Source organism: Apus apus, chromosome Z (genome assembly GCF_020740795.1).
Source record: "Apus apus isolate bApuApu2 chromosome Z, bApuApu2.pri.cur, whole genome shotgun sequence".
In the NCBI taxonomy this organism is placed as follows: Eukaryota; Metazoa; Chordata; class Aves; order Apodiformes; family Apodidae; genus Apus; species Apus apus.
In genome coordinates this window covers 68,244,075-68,258,690 of record NC_067312.1, presented here as the reverse complement: position 1 = coordinate 68,258,690, position 14,616 = coordinate 68,244,075, and the positions used below count along the sequence as shown (strand labels likewise).

General features: G+C 51.1%; 2 protein-coding genes across 3 annotated transcripts in view; one reads left to right on the top strand and one right to left on the bottom strand.

Annotated features, from left to right (window-relative positions):
* SNX30 (sorting nexin family member 30) overlaps positions 1 to 8,490 on the bottom strand; it is a 48,873-nt gene extending 40,383 nt beyond the window's left edge. Inside the window, exon 1 of the mRNA XM_051643253.1 lies at positions 8,260 to 8,490. Coding sequence (XP_051499213.1) covers positions 8,260 to 8,421 — 162 coding nt within the window. The 5' untranslated portion in view covers positions 8,422 to 8,490. The remainder of the gene's footprint in view (positions 1 to 8,259) is intronic.
* A 286-nt stretch (positions 8,491 to 8,776) lies between these two features.
* Positions 8,777 to 12,109, top strand: INIP (INTS3 and NABP interacting protein). Of its 2 annotated transcripts, XM_051643385.1 has the most exons (5): positions 8,777 to 8,873; positions 9,244 to 9,331; positions 10,114 to 10,216; positions 11,333 to 11,423; positions 11,706 to 12,109. In XM_051643385.1, exons 2-5 carry the CDS (start codon positions 9,307 to 9,309, stop codon positions 11,799 to 11,801), a joined length of 315 nt encoding a protein of 104 aa, XP_051499345.1. In that variant the 5' UTR covers positions 8,777 to 8,873; positions 9,244 to 9,306; the 3' UTR covers positions 11,802 to 12,109. The 2 variants fall into 2 exon arrangements, with proteins under 2 accessions (XP_051499345.1, XP_051499346.1); XM_051643386.1 differs by lacking the exon at positions 8,777 to 8,873 and having other exon boundaries at positions 9,117 to 9,331.
* Positions 12,110 to 14,616: the final 2,507 nt, after the last annotated feature.

Below are 14,616 nucleotides of genomic sequence, written 5' to 3'. Positions count from 1 at the left end.
ATTACAGTTGCACTAGCATTGGGAATGCTAACTCATTACAAGAGCTGCAGCTCACTGGATTTGTTTTCCATCCCCAGGAGATGGCTGCAGTATTGCCAGGACCTTGCTGTCAGTTATCACCCTTAGTAACTGGAAGAGAAACAGGTTCCCCACAGTTTCTCAATAATTTAGTAAGACTAAGCTCTTAGTAATGAGTAAATTCACTCAGCTTTTACCTCAGGGTTGCAGCTTGCCACCACCTCCAAGGCAGAGTTTGGAGCTTTCTGCCCCATTATCATCACAGTGATGGAAGAATCTCTCCTCAGCCATGAAAGCCTGGACTCAGGCAGACTGAAGAGTCACAACAGCTCAGCATTTAATATCTTGCTCAAGGTCATCAGCAAACAAGACTCAGTGAAGTTAATTCTGAGCCATGCACACAATCAAATGGCATTTTTCCTTGGTGTACTATTTTCTGCAGAGTGAAAGAATGTGCAACTTATGATCAAAGATGCATTTTTGCTGCTGCAAATAGCTCTTCATGTTGCAGTACTGAGGTAAGCCTCACTGCACTGTTTGAGCACCCATCCTGTCGCCTGACCTATTTCAGCAACCTGCCTCTTCATCAGATGAAGAAGAGACTGGCTGGTGTGATGGCCTCTGTCTGAGGTACCTACCACAAGAGCAGTCCACAATGCTAACAGACCAGACAACAGTTTACAGGTTCATCTAGAAACTGACATCTCCCAGCCCACAGTGTGTCAATAGGAAAATCTCCATCTTTATCCTCTGCCCCTCCCATCATTAATTACAGGGACATGCTAATTACAGGAACACACTGCCTGAGGCTTATTACAAACCCTTGAGACACAGATAGGAGAATGATGTGCCCTCACAACTGTAAAAAGAGAGCTGCTTAATCCACCTGCTTATCCTGCTCTCTCCACAATCCAGCAACTCAGGCAGCTTTGAGGCTTTCCAGCACAGGCAGCCCAGAGGATTCTTTCCAACCACCAAGCATAACTTTTTCCACCATGGCTGACAAGTTCCTGCCAAGACTCTCTCCCTTCTGAAACCCAGCTGAGGATCAGAGCTCCTATGCATACATTTTGAGTACCCATTTCCAAGGGCTCTGTCTCCTTAAGTATGAAGCAATCCTCTTGAAAAGATTATGAAAGCTGTGCAACACAAAATTCAACCTCAAAGCACACCCCTCCCTCCACTGAGTTGGAATTGCAACAACAAAATAATCATACTGTTATACAGCAGAAGCCATGTTCAGTTTTACCCGACGGAAAGATTAAAAAAGTAATGGGACTAAGACAGATAGGTTGATGTAAGCATCTGTCCCAAGTTACATGTTAGCTGTCCCTCATCTTGTTTGGAAGGGACAGGAATGGCCAATTCCAGAGAACTGACTGTACCAGAAAGCTGTGGATCATAAAGAGACCACCAACAGCAGCTCTACAACAGCAGCAGAGAACCCACCCCTACCATGGTTCAGAGATTCAACACACATCTGCTATGCAACTTAACCTCCCCGTTCTGTGCAGTGCAATAAGAGAACCATGGGATTTTTCAAAAGCTAGGAGAACAGCTTTGTAAATAGGTGAATTCTGAAACAGTTAGAAGACAGGTCAACCAGACCAGCAATCCTACTGTCCCAGGGGGAAAACAACATCCCAGTGTCCTTCAAGCAGCTCTTCTGCAGACAAGGACAGGAATGTACTGCAAGAAGTCTCACATTGACAGGTCCTTATGGGTAACTTGAATCACAATGATATCTGCTGGAGGGACTACACAGCAGAGGTTATATTGATCTAAAAGATTTCTGAAGTGCATTGGTGAGAACTGCCTGACACAAGTGACTGATAATCTGAGGAGGGGAGACGCTTTGCTTTATTCTTAAAAAGAAGGAAGAACTTGTCAGGGATATGAAGGTAGAGGCTGCCTCATCCACAGCAGCCATGAGCTAGTGGAGTTCAGGATCCTGAAAGGAAAGAGCAAGCAAAGAGCAGGATCACAACTCCAGACTCAAGGGGAGCAGACCTTGGTCTGCTAAGGAGTCTGCTAAGAAGGCACATGGCCTTGGAAAGGCATGCTGGAGAGCTAGCTCATTTTCAAGGAACACATCTCCAGCCACAAAACTGGCCCGTCCCACTTAGCAGGAGGATATCAAGCGAAGGTGGCTGGAGATGCACATGCATGAACACCAGGCTCCTGACTAAACTCGAAGACAAAAAGGAAGCATTAAAAAGGCAGCAGTGGGCATAGCTGACACAGGAGGAACACAAGGATGCTGTGTGAGCCTGAAGGGATCAGTTTAGTAGGATGGAGTCAAAGCTGGCAAAGGCTGAGAACAGCAACAAGAAAGGCTTCTACACATCCATCAGCAGCAAAAAAACAAAGAACAAGGAAAATGCAGCCCTGATGGGGCAGAGGATCTGATGACAAAGGACACAGATAAGGCCACGGTACTCAGTGCTTCCTTTGCCTCAAAATGCACTGAGCTGACCAGCATTCAGCTATCCCAGGCCCCTGAGGCCAGTGGGAATGTCTGGAACAAGGCAAACTCAACATCAGTGGAGGAGGACCAGATTAGGGAGCATTTCAACAAACTGAACAGCCTTAGCCCATGGTGAGACAGACCCCAAAAAGGAGCCACTTTCTATTACCTTACCCTTATTATGTTGATGAAGAGGATCCTGAGGACTGGAAGAAACCAAGTATTACTCCAATCTTCAAGGCAGATGGAGGGAACTACAGGCCAGTCAGCCTCACCTCAATCCCTGGAAAGCTGATTGAGCAAATATTGGAAACCTCTTCCAGACACACAAAGGACATGGTGATGAGAAGTCAGCATGGGCCTAACGGAAGTCATGCTTAACCAATCCAACACCTGCTATGAAGATGCGACTGGCCTGGTGTGAAATAGAAAAGCTTTACCATGGTTCATTGCAACTTTATGAGGGCTTCCAGCACATCACCTGTAACATCCTCCTAGACAGGCTGATGAGGTACAAGCTAGGTAGAGGTACACTGAAGTGGGCCAAAAACTGGCTGAACTGCTGAGCTCCAAGGGTTGTGATCCCACAAATTCCAACTGGAGGGCACTCATTCATGGAGCAAGCCAGCAGACAGCAATAGGGCCACTACTGTTCAACACCGTAATGATGACCTAAACAATAGGACAGGCTACATCCTCATCAAGTGTGCTGACAGGACAGAACTGAGTGGAATGCTTGACACATTAAGTGAGTGTAGGCTAGAGAGCAAGCTGCCAGCTGCCTCATGAAATTCAACAGAAGGAAAGGCAAAGTCCTGCACCTCACAGGCATAACACCACATAGCAGTATGTGCTGCAGGCTGACTGGCTGAGAAGCAGCTTGGCAGTGGAAAAGAAATACCCACAAACAAAAAAACCCCAAACAAACCACACCACACACAACAGATCCCAGCAGAAAAGCTGACCATGAACAAACAGTGTGTCTCATGGCGAAGAAGGCCAACAGGCTGCAGAGGAGAATGTTCAGGAGATCTTACTAGTACGGTAAATAACTAATTGATCAGAGCATGCACAGAAGGTGGTGACATGACTCTTTTCAGTGGACCCAACAAAAGAACAAGAGACAATGGGCACAACCTGAGATACTGGATGTTTCACTGAAACATGAGAAAGAAATATTACTTTGCAGGTGGCTGGATGCACGAACAGATTGCCCAGACAGACACTGAAAACCAACTTCACAGCATTCTGGGCAGCCCACTACAGCTCCCCCTGCTCTGAGCCAAGGAGCAGGACTATAGGACACCCAGAGGTATCTTCCATCATCAACTTCTTTGTCAGTTTTGTCTTCCTGTAGATGGGAAGAGAGATCAGCTCATCCATACTGATGTTGTTCCACGAGTTCATCAACTTCACCTTCTGACTTTCTGTTGTCCTCAGTCTCTCTCAAGACTGAGCATTTACCTCCAGCTTGCTTTAAGAACAATGGATGGGGCTGGTCTAACAGTCATTGAGTTAGAGAAGGAAGAGGTTCATAGAGGCTTAGGCAAATCTATTTTAAACTCTCAGATTATACTGCAAACTGGTTTCATCTGTGGGTGGATGAAGTTAAAAGCAATAATTATAAACTAGCAACCAAGGAGGCAGGCAGTGGAGCTCCAAGCTCCTGGTATATTTTCTGTTGGAGAACTGCCAGACTCCCTTCCAGATCCCGAGCCCTACAAGCACTCCAGCAAACACATCAAGTATTTGTACTTGTTCAGGTGCTAATACAGGGCTCAGATTTCATCAGGATGGTGGGAGCTCAGAAGCAGATGAGCAGAGGGTCACATGCAAGCACTAGTCTGCAGTTAGTAACCATAAGTTTGCCGTAGGAGTGTTCATGTCCATCTCCATGAATTAGCAAATTCTAGATATGCATTCACTGCAAGCCTGCATTCCACATCAGCTCCACTTGATATTCCCCATGTCAAACAGGCCTGAAGCTTACTTCAGCTGCCTGCTGGTAACTGAGCCAAAGAAAGGCATGAGTCTTACTGTCCTACCACCATTTTGGTAAAACCAAGCAGCAGAACACCATCTGCTTCTCAACCCCACTCTGAACCGAGTCACCCATCAATAATGCTCCGTGCAAGTCCCCAGTGCACAGAGCAGATTCACTATCAAAAGTGACAAATGAGTGAACTGGAGAAAAGCAGCCATGTGCAAGCATAACTTCCTTCTTTTAGAAGGAAAAGAAAGGAGAGAAATCCACAGTCACTTCCCCATCTGTCTTACCCTCCTCTGCGGAGATCTGCTTTTCGGAGCAGATCCTCTATTAGCTTGCATGCCTTCCAAAAGCTCTGTCAGAGAGCAGGAAATCAGTTTTCAGCTAACTCTGCAACAGACCTTGCCCTGCATCTTGAGGGATTGTTTCCTCCTGCATGTTTGCCTCTCACCTGATGTCAAAAAAATTAAAAGGTGTCAGTACTGCTTATGTTCAGCTTTGGCCATCTCCTTATTTGAAAGCTAGCAAGGGTTAACAGATAACAAGCTGGAAAAAGCTGACAGTGGACAGGCAACAGCACAAGCAATGTTTTTTGCAATTACACTTGAGGGGAACAGAAAGACATTCATAGAAAGATCTGCCCAATACAGAAATGCTTCAGAAACATGAATCTACAACTCAATGGTTTCACATCTGCTGCAGAACCACTGCGAAAGCCAAGTCCTTAGTCCGAAATGTCCACTTCATTTCAGAAGTAAGATCCTGCTCTGAAGTCAAGGTTTCCCAGCTCCTCAGAAAGCTCGCTCCTACAAGTCAGGACAAAGTCCCTTTTGGAGACAACAAAAGCTTTGCAGCCCTCTGCATAAGGTTCAGAAATCTCGAGACTTGTCTACTTAGAAGGCCTCAGATCCCAGGAAGAAGCCACAGAAAACAGCACAGAAGGATTTCCTTCATATCAACATGACCTACTCCAGCAGCACTGGCCACTGCTCTCAAACAGCAACCAAAGGTTTATAAGACTTCCAAGTCAGACTGAGGGTATAAGCTACAAGATTATTTCCATGTTTGAATCAACAACCAAGAAGAGATAGGCAGGCAGCCCTCCTGTCCTCCAGGTGCCTCTGACTCAGGATATAAGTCGTGTTCTTACTCAGTGGCTCCACACAAGCATGGAAAGCACGCTGTAAAGAATGCAAAGCAGTGATGGCAGAGGTTCAGCCACTTCAGGCATCTGTGCATCTGTGGCAGCGGAAGCTGAAGCACTGCTTTATGGCCAGACAACTTCCCTCACTCCTGCTCCTTCTACCTTTAGTGGGTTCCAGTCTTAGGTACCTTTATCTTGCAGCAGAACTCTGGAAGTGTTTGCTAAGAGCAAGTAAGAAGAGCCTATAAAAAGCAAGTTATCCAGGCCATGGTGATGGGTCAGCGATGGCCACATCCTTCTGCCACAGTATGGGCCTAGTCACAGATGGTGGACCTCATAGAAGCTTCCTGACTCGGAGCCACTCTGAAGCCACTCTGACTTCGGCAGCACCAATCTCCACCAGACTCTCCAGAAAGGTCAAGAAAGCAGACAAGCACAGCTACCATTCCAAAAATCAATAAAGAACAGCTGCAAAGCCCTAAGCCTGAGTCAGATTTGAACATTAACCTCCCCCTGTTACCCAACTATTGGGGCCATCCACACATCATTAGCTGATTAGACAGTCAGCCTTTGGAGAGATTAATGACACACCACCACAGGCTGAGACCAAGAGCCAGACCAACCACCTAAAATGGCTGGTTTCCCTACTGACCCGATTCACCACACTTCCTATCTAGACTACTCAACACATACTGTCAGCAGCTGAAGTTTACAATTGCCTTAAAGTCACCATCACCTGTGTGCTCACAACCTTTTTCTGAGGCGGGAAAGAAGTCAACTTATGTTTTCCTTGCCAGTGCAGCCGGTATTCAGCAGAAGGGACATCCCCTCACGCAGCAAAGCTGTTGGACTCCTTTCATCAGGAGGATCAGACTTTTGGCTTTTTCTGCTAATTCAGCTAGAAGGAAAAAGAAGAATGCTGTTCTCTTCCTACTGGAAATCCTTGTATTCTGCAAGGCTCACTACCCTAGTGCCATTTCCAGGTCACCCACAGAACTACTCTTGGCTCTAAAAATCGTTCATCTCAGCCCCTTTGTGGGCTGCCAAGTGCCCACAACAGGACAGTACTACATACAGGTCCTAGGAGATGGACTTCACCTCTGTGCTGCTGGAACAAACTGGGCAAGAGCCTCCCTACTGACAAGAAGTTAGCTGACTGCAGCCTGTGGCCAGAGAGGTGTTTCTGCTCCTGGGTTATCAGGGATGCTCACGTACTTCCCAGGCAACTCCAGGCACAAAAGCAGAGACAAGCTCCTTGTGCTACAAAAGCAAAAAAGCTCCTGAATGCAACTGAGAAGTTAGAGGGCATGAGCTACCCCTCAGAGCAGCTTCTCACCAGCTGCACAGCAGTGTGGACAGACAATGCTCACAGGGGGAGTACAGCACCATCACTGCACTCCTGTGATGCAAGAAGACCTGTGAGGGCCGCTGCCAACTCCTACTGCTACAGGTTGGTAAAACAGCAACCTGGGTACATCAACAAATCCAACCTATCACAGACAAAAACCTCCTGCTCCCATCTTACTCACATACCTCTTCTCACTGAGCGCCACGTACTCTTTGACAAGAGTACATGAAGATGGAGGCATATGTTCCCAGAAGAAAGGCAAGCCTGGCTTCCCACTGGAGCAAGACTGGGCAGATGTTCAGGGAGAGGGCTCCTTATGTGGGCAGGAACAAGTGCTGAATCTGTCCAGCACAGAGATAGGGCAACAGAAGGTGACACACAAAAGAGACAAGACTACCATGACTTGTTTCCCCAGAGAGCGAGTACTGGGCAAGATGCTGCTGACAGCCCCAAGGCTTTGGAGATCAGCAGATCCACCCTGCTCAGAAGCAGTTCCACATTCACCAGGACAACAGCCATAGGAAGCACCTCTTGCCATCGCAGCTCTGTCACGCCTCATATGCACACCAGCCAGCCCAGAACAGCTTAGTGTAAAGTCTCAAACTCATCTCAGCCCTTGCAACCCTTGCTCCCAAGAAATTCTGCCTTACCGTATCTCAGGAAGCCTGCCCACAGAGATACCACATCCGTGCAAGAGCAGTTAACGTACCAGCAGTGGCGTGCTGGCGTTGCCACTTCCACGTCCAGGAATTATCACTCCCAAGGCCCAGACACAGGGTAGGCAATTTACAAAGCCGTTAGCATCCTGCGGACACATGCCCGAGCCAGGAAACGGGAAGCCGGCACAGAAACTCCTGCAAAAGCGTCCCTTCCGTGTTCCAGCTCTGTCAAGAAGCGAGCAGGAGCTCAGCTGCGGAGGGAACGACCGCAGACAAGCTGGTGGAAAGGAAGCGACGGCAGCTCTGAGCGGGCAAGAGGAAGGGGACGGCGAGGGAGCCGCAGCAATTCCCGAGGAGCCTGGACCCATTTGCGGGGGGTACGACCCGCAGAAGTGCGCGACTGGGACCATCGGACCTCTCGCCCCCGCGACACCGGGAGCCGCGATGCCCCCGCCGGGCCCTCGCAATGGATGCCAGCAGCGCGCAGGGCTTCATCCCCCCGCGGGGAGCCGCGGATGCGGCCGGCTGAAGGGACGTGGCGGGGAAGCACCCGCAGCCCTTCTCCCTGCAGAAGCCGCCCTCCTCGCCCGCCCGCACGACCCCTCAAACGCCGCCATCCCCCCCCCCGACCCCTACCTTGTCGGCGATGCCGCGGGGCAGCAGCAGGTCGGGGCTGGGGCTGAGCGCCGGCCCCATCTCCTCGCTGCTGGAGGTGGCCAAGGGATGCGGCATCTCCCGCAGCGACTTGGGCCCGGAGGAGGGGAGAGGCCTCGGAGCGCCCGCCGCGCCGCCCGACATCGCGCCGGGGCACAGGCAGCGGGGCCGAGGGCGGGAGGGAGCGGAGGCCGAGGCGGGGAGCTGCGGGGGACGCAGCCGGAGCCTGCCCGCCGCCACCGCGCTACCAGCGGGAGGAGGAGGAGGAGGAGGGAGGAGGAGCGAGAGCAGCGCCCGCCTCCTTCAGCGCTGCCCGCCCCCTCACCCGGCACCGCCCGCCCCACCTGCCCGGCCCGGCCCGGCGCGGGCGGCCCGTGCGCCTCGGGGCAGGCCCCGCCCGGCCGCCATGACGGCCCCGCCCGCTGCCGAGAGAGCCGGGGCGGCCCCGCCGGCGGGCGGAGGCGGGACCGGCAGCGGCACGGCCGGCTGGCAGCGGACTGGCCGCTCGGGCTGCCTGTCAGGCTCGGCGCCCGCGGGCGCTTCTCCACCCACCGGAAGGGAGCGAAGGGCGTCGCGGCCTGATGCGCTGGGAGGAGGTGCCGCCCGTGCCAGGACTGCGGGGGGAAGGGGCCGGGGGGCAGCCGGGCTGCGGGGAGAGGGGAGCGGAGCCCCAGCGGGGCCGGGAGCTCTCGGGCAGGGGGGTGCGGGGTGGGCCGGGGATCCCCGCCGGCCCGGCAGGGATAGAGAGCGGGGAGTCCAACCCGCGCAGTGCTGGGGATGAGGCGCAGGGGAGACCCCATTCCCGAGGGCGGGAAGAGCCCGTTCCCGCGGGGGTGGGGGGAGGGGGGGAAGCCCCTTTCCATTCGACTGATCCTTTGTGGCCACGTCGATGGCGTCTGTAACAGGGTGAGACCCCCGGGCTGTTCTGAAGGAATGTGTTCATCTTCTGCTGTGCCTCTTGTGCAGGTAACTGGGGGGTTAAAAGGTTTGAACGGCAGCTGAGTAAAGACTGGGGCTGGAAGCTGAAGGATGGCAGCGAACCCTTCCGGACAAGGTGGGTTTAATCCCAGTATTCGAGGGGAAAGACCCTGGGCAACTGGTCAGGAATAACTTATCCAAGACAGGCAGCGAGTCTGGGAGCTGTGTGGAGGAAATAAAGGAGAGAACTTGACTTCCACATTACCTTTTCTTTTATGGTAATATAGAAGCTTCACGTTTATAGACTAGCAGCAAATCAAAGATAAAATAGTGTCTGATCTTGACATGAGGAGCATCCTTAGAGGCCTGTAAGAGTCAGCTCTGTGCCTGTTGTCCTCAGCTGTGCAGTGCAGGCACACTGGGCAGCAGCAGGGACTTGTCCGGCTGCTTTGTATGTGGTGGCTGCAATAAAATCTTTCTTATTCATTATCATTTCCTTTATTATCATCCTTATAATCCATTATCCTTAATACTCTTTTATTATAATTCACCTGTATGTTCAGTGGCTGCATTTCAAACCTAGAACCTGGGAAGGTTACTTTTTTTTTGACAGGCAAGTATTTGGTCTTGTGCCTTGTTATCATTCCAGGGCTGGCTCAGGAAGAGGTAGGATCTGGCTTGAGATAGAAACCTGTGTTTTAATATGGATTACAGTATAAGGAAGCCATTTCATGTCAAATGAGACAAGGAAAAATAAGCCAATTTGTCAATAGCCTTTCAGATTTGGGGCAGAGCTTTGGAGAATGTGCTGTTCATCACCATGTCAAACCGTACAAAGATGTTTCATTCCACGTGGTTAGAGTTGGGCTACAGAAATCAAATGCATCTTTCTAATATTTTTTTTGTCATTCCCACCAGGTTTCCAGAATAAAAACAGAGTTGCAATCCTGGCAGAACTAGACAAGGAGAAGAGAAAGTTACTTATGCAAAACCAGTCTTCCACAAATCATCCTGGAGCCAGGTATTTTATGTTCTTAGACCTATTTGGACATCACTGGTTACATCAAAGGGAAAAGAAGAGCAAACTTAGTAGACACCAGAGGATGTTTTGTGACCATCCTCAGTAACTGGTCAGACAGACCTTGTGCTTCAGGATGGTAGTAGTATTTAGAATTATGGAATGGTTTGGGTTGGGAGAGACCTTAAAGATCATGTAGATCCAAGCCTCCTGCATGGGCAGGGACACGTCCCACTAGATCAGGTTGCTCAAGGCCCAGCCAGCCTGGTCTTGAACACTTCCAGGGAGAGGATATCCACAGCTTCCCTGTGAAACCTGTTCTGTTGTCCTACCAGCCTCACACTAAAGAGTTTCTTCCTAATGTCTAGCCTCAATCTCCTCTCTTCCAGCTTTGATCCATTCCCCCTTGTCCTCTCACGACAAGCCCTTGTCAAAAGTCCCCAGCTCTCCTGTAGCCCCTTCAGGTACTGGGAGGCTGCTGTGAAGTCCCCCTGGAACCTTCTCTTCTCCAGGCTGAACAGCCCCAACTCTCTGAGCCCATCCTCATAGGAGAGGTGCTCCAGCCTTTGGATCATCTTTGCAGCCCTTCTCTGGACTTTCTCCAAGAGCTCCATGTCCTTCTTACGTTGGGGGCTCCAGATCTGGACACAGTACTCCAGTAAGGTCTCACCAAAGCAGAGTACAGGGGGAGAAGAATCACCTCCCTTGACCTGCTGGTCAGGCGTTTTTTCACACAGCCCAGGACATGTGGCTGTGGGGGGGTGAGGGTTGCTTTCTGGGCTGCCACCACAAATTACGCACAGACCCTGGATTTTGGCTTACATCATTTCCACTGACTTGAATGGGACTGCACCCACGAGTGAAATCGGAAGCACTCCTCAGGACTGTGAGTCTTCCTGGGTTTAGGCTAGCATCCGCTGTCTGCTAAGTCAAGGGATACAGCTGTGGTCACTGCATTTTCTGCATCTCTCTTATGTTAGCAAAGAGTAGTTCCAAGAAATCGTTAAGCTGCGAGCCACGTAAATAATGAGCTGTGGAAGTCTTGGGCTCTCTGGCTAGAGTGGCAAGGACATGTCTGTGTTTGTGGGAGGTATCACCCCTTCTCGTTGCTCCTTGCAGCATTGCCCTGGCAAGATCTCCCCTGAACAAGGATTTCCGTGACCACGCTGAGCAGCAGCACATCGCGGCTCAGCAGAAGGCTGCGCTGCAGGTGAGCTGGGGCCCTTGGGAGGAGTTGTCTGGGCTCTGTGTGAGATGTGGATCCCTGGGAAGGGCAGTTCTGCACCCAGGGAGAGTGGGCAGGCCCTAACAGGTTGGCTTCTGCATTTGTCACAGGTGGAGTTTCTTCTGCTTCTATGATAAAAGCTTAAATGTGTCAAGAGTTAAGGACCAGACAGGGAGAAATCGATGCTGAGTGCTTTAGGAGCTTACAGGTTAAGTGGTACTGGTGCTGTGGGGAGCTGTGCTCTGACAGATGTTTCTCTCTTCCCAGCATGCACACGCACATTCCTCCGGATACTTCATAACCCAAGACTCTGCATTCGGAAATCTCATCCTTCCCGTCTTACCTCGGCTGGAGGCAGAGTGAGGAATGTTGTTTCTCCAAACTGCAGGCTCTGATTTTTGTCCACAGCAGGAACTTTCTGACCTTCTCATTTCTGTACGTACCTTAAAACCTGCTTTTCTCTGGATTGTTGTGGTTGCCTCTCAGAAGCGTGAGCTCTGGCGATGACAAAGCAATGATGCTGTGGAGCAGCAGTTTTTATTCCATGTTTCTGCTCCTCTGTCAGGTCGCAGGTAGAGGTCAGACTTCCCTGGTTTGTGCAGTGCACTGTGCTTGCTCTTCCCCTGTTCTGTGCTGCCTTTAAATAAAGGTCCACACCAGAGTCACCAGGAGATGCTTGCCCTAGCAACGTGTCTGTTCTTGGTGGGTGCAGGTGCTAGACTGGATTTGACTGAGAGACAAAAGTTCCTTTTGTCCATCCAAACAGACATGGATTCATGGGAGGCACCAGCCAGTCTGGTGTTTCCCTGTAGGCTGGAGCACTGCTGGGGCACTGTTTGCTGTTGTAGGATCATCTGGTCTTCACATGGCTGTGCCTGAGGGGCCAGGTGGCCTCCCCCAGGGGTCACATGATACCACCCAAGGGGTGACATGATCTCTGCCCCACACCCAAGCTGAGTGTGGTGTCCTCAGGCATGGAGTTGTTGCCCACCACTAGCAGGACAAGGCAGCTTAGGTGGTATCAGAAGTCACCCTGTGGTCAAGGGTCAACCAGGGTTAAAGGGTCACAGGATCAGAGGTTGAGGGATTAGGGTTGAGCAGGGGGTCAGGAGTTGCCATGAGGTAATGGAAGGGGACCAGGCAGCATGGCTAGGGTCAGGAGTCAGCAGAGGGGTCTGGGGGCATGCAGTCAAGAGTGACCAAGGGGTGGTGCCCAGCAGAGGGGTGAAGGGTCACAGGGTCAGGAGGCAAAGGGTTAAAGGTCAGCAAGGGGTCATGGGGGATAATGGCATTAACTGAGGGGTTAATGGGGTCAAAGGAGGGACAAGAGGGTCAAGTAGAAGTTCAGTAGGGTCAACAGGGTCAGTTAGGAGTCAGGGGGGTCAAATGGGATCAGTGGGGTCAAAGGAGGTGGAACAGGGTCAGCTGGGGCATCAGTGGCTCTTGGGCAGGGGGGTTCAGTGGAGCAGCAGTGTTTAAAGGTCATGAGGTCCCAGGAGGGGTCACCAAGGGTGGGGGGATGGAGCCAGGCACCCTCCATGCCAAGTGGGTCCACATGGGCCACCAGTAACTTCTTGACCATCTCCTGCATCTCATGGACAGAGAGAGGAGAGGGGCATAGACATGGGACTGAGGCATCCTGGAGAGGCAGGGAGGGGATGACAACGTTGGGAAGGGTGAGCAGGGTGGTGTGACCAGGACAGGGGTCCCAGCAAGGGTGGCACTGATGGCCCCAAAATGCATCTCCAAAACTGACCACTGCTGGACAAGAAAGGGAGTCAGGAGGGCACCCTCAGCCTCCCCTAAATCCCTCCCATCCCCCACAAGTCCCTCCAGCCCCTGCAAACCAGTCATAGATTCCCCCAGATTCCCCCAGCCTCCCCTGTATCCTAAAGTCCACCCCCAAGCCTCCCTTTCACCCCCAGGACCCCCTCAGAACACCCTCGTACAACCTCAACAGCACTGGGGAAGGCCTGGATTGATGCTGGGGGCACTGCACACTCAGCACAAGGGAGCAGAGCAACCCCCCTGAAGAGGATGGTGCAGGGGAAGGCACCTGTGGAGCTTGACACCTATCAAGCCCAGGCCCTATAGGGCTTGAGCCTCCACTGCATCAATAGTCATGAGTAATTGTCTGGTTCAGCCCTCAATATGCCTGAGTCAATATTGGCTACAGGCAGCAGAAGGAAATACACCTGTGGATTTCCATGCAGTAGAGTGTGAATGATACAACCTATCTGACAGGCAAATTGGTTTCAGAAAAGTTCCCATAAATAATATTTACAGTGAATTACAAAATGCACCTTGACCATTTCAGAGAGGAACAATGCAACACACACTGCAACGCTGCTGTGGTTCTTGACAGCCTGACGTAGAACAACACATTATTCAACACCATCTAGGTTTCCTGCACCCAATGATGCTGGTATTTCCTGTAAAGGGTGGGAATTGTGCCTTTATTTCTTCTGTGTTCAGTGGAAGTGAAAAGATTTCAGAGATAAAGCTGAGGTACTGAATGACTACTTTGCCTCAGTCTTCAATAGGAAGTTGGGGTTGTTCAGCCTAGAGAAGAGGAGGCTGCGTGGTGACCTTATAGCAGCTTTCCAGTACCTGAAGGGGGTCTACAAGAAAGCTGGGACAGGGCTTTTTACACGGGTATAGTGAGAGGACAAGGGGCAATGGTTTGAAGCTTAAAGAGGGGAGATTCGGGTTGGACATAACGAAAAAGTTCTTTCCTGCAAGGGTGGTGAGATGCTGGAACAGGTTGCCCAGGGAGGCTGTGGATGCCCCCTTGTGGAGAACCGACCTCCCTAAAAATACGTCTCTCACTGAAACTGTAATACAGAGACGTAACAGAAAACATTAAATAAAAATAAAAATGAAGGAGAAACGGTGGAGCTGTGGGCTAAGACTGTAGAGCAGTGAACTTGAGACCAATACCACGCCCGTTGCCCGCTGCTGCTGGTAAAAAGGAGAGAGAAGACAAAAGAGAGAGGAGAAGGAAAACCAAATAAAAGGAGCCAAGCTGAAAGCAGCCCTAGCTGAGACCACCACGGGCTGTGACTTTGCCACCAGACCCGGGTCCAGTGAGGAAAACGGTGTCAGACTCCGCCTCTCCAGCTCTTCTGACATCATCGGAAGAAAGCTCTCCAGGCGATAGCGGCGAGTGGCCCTGCCC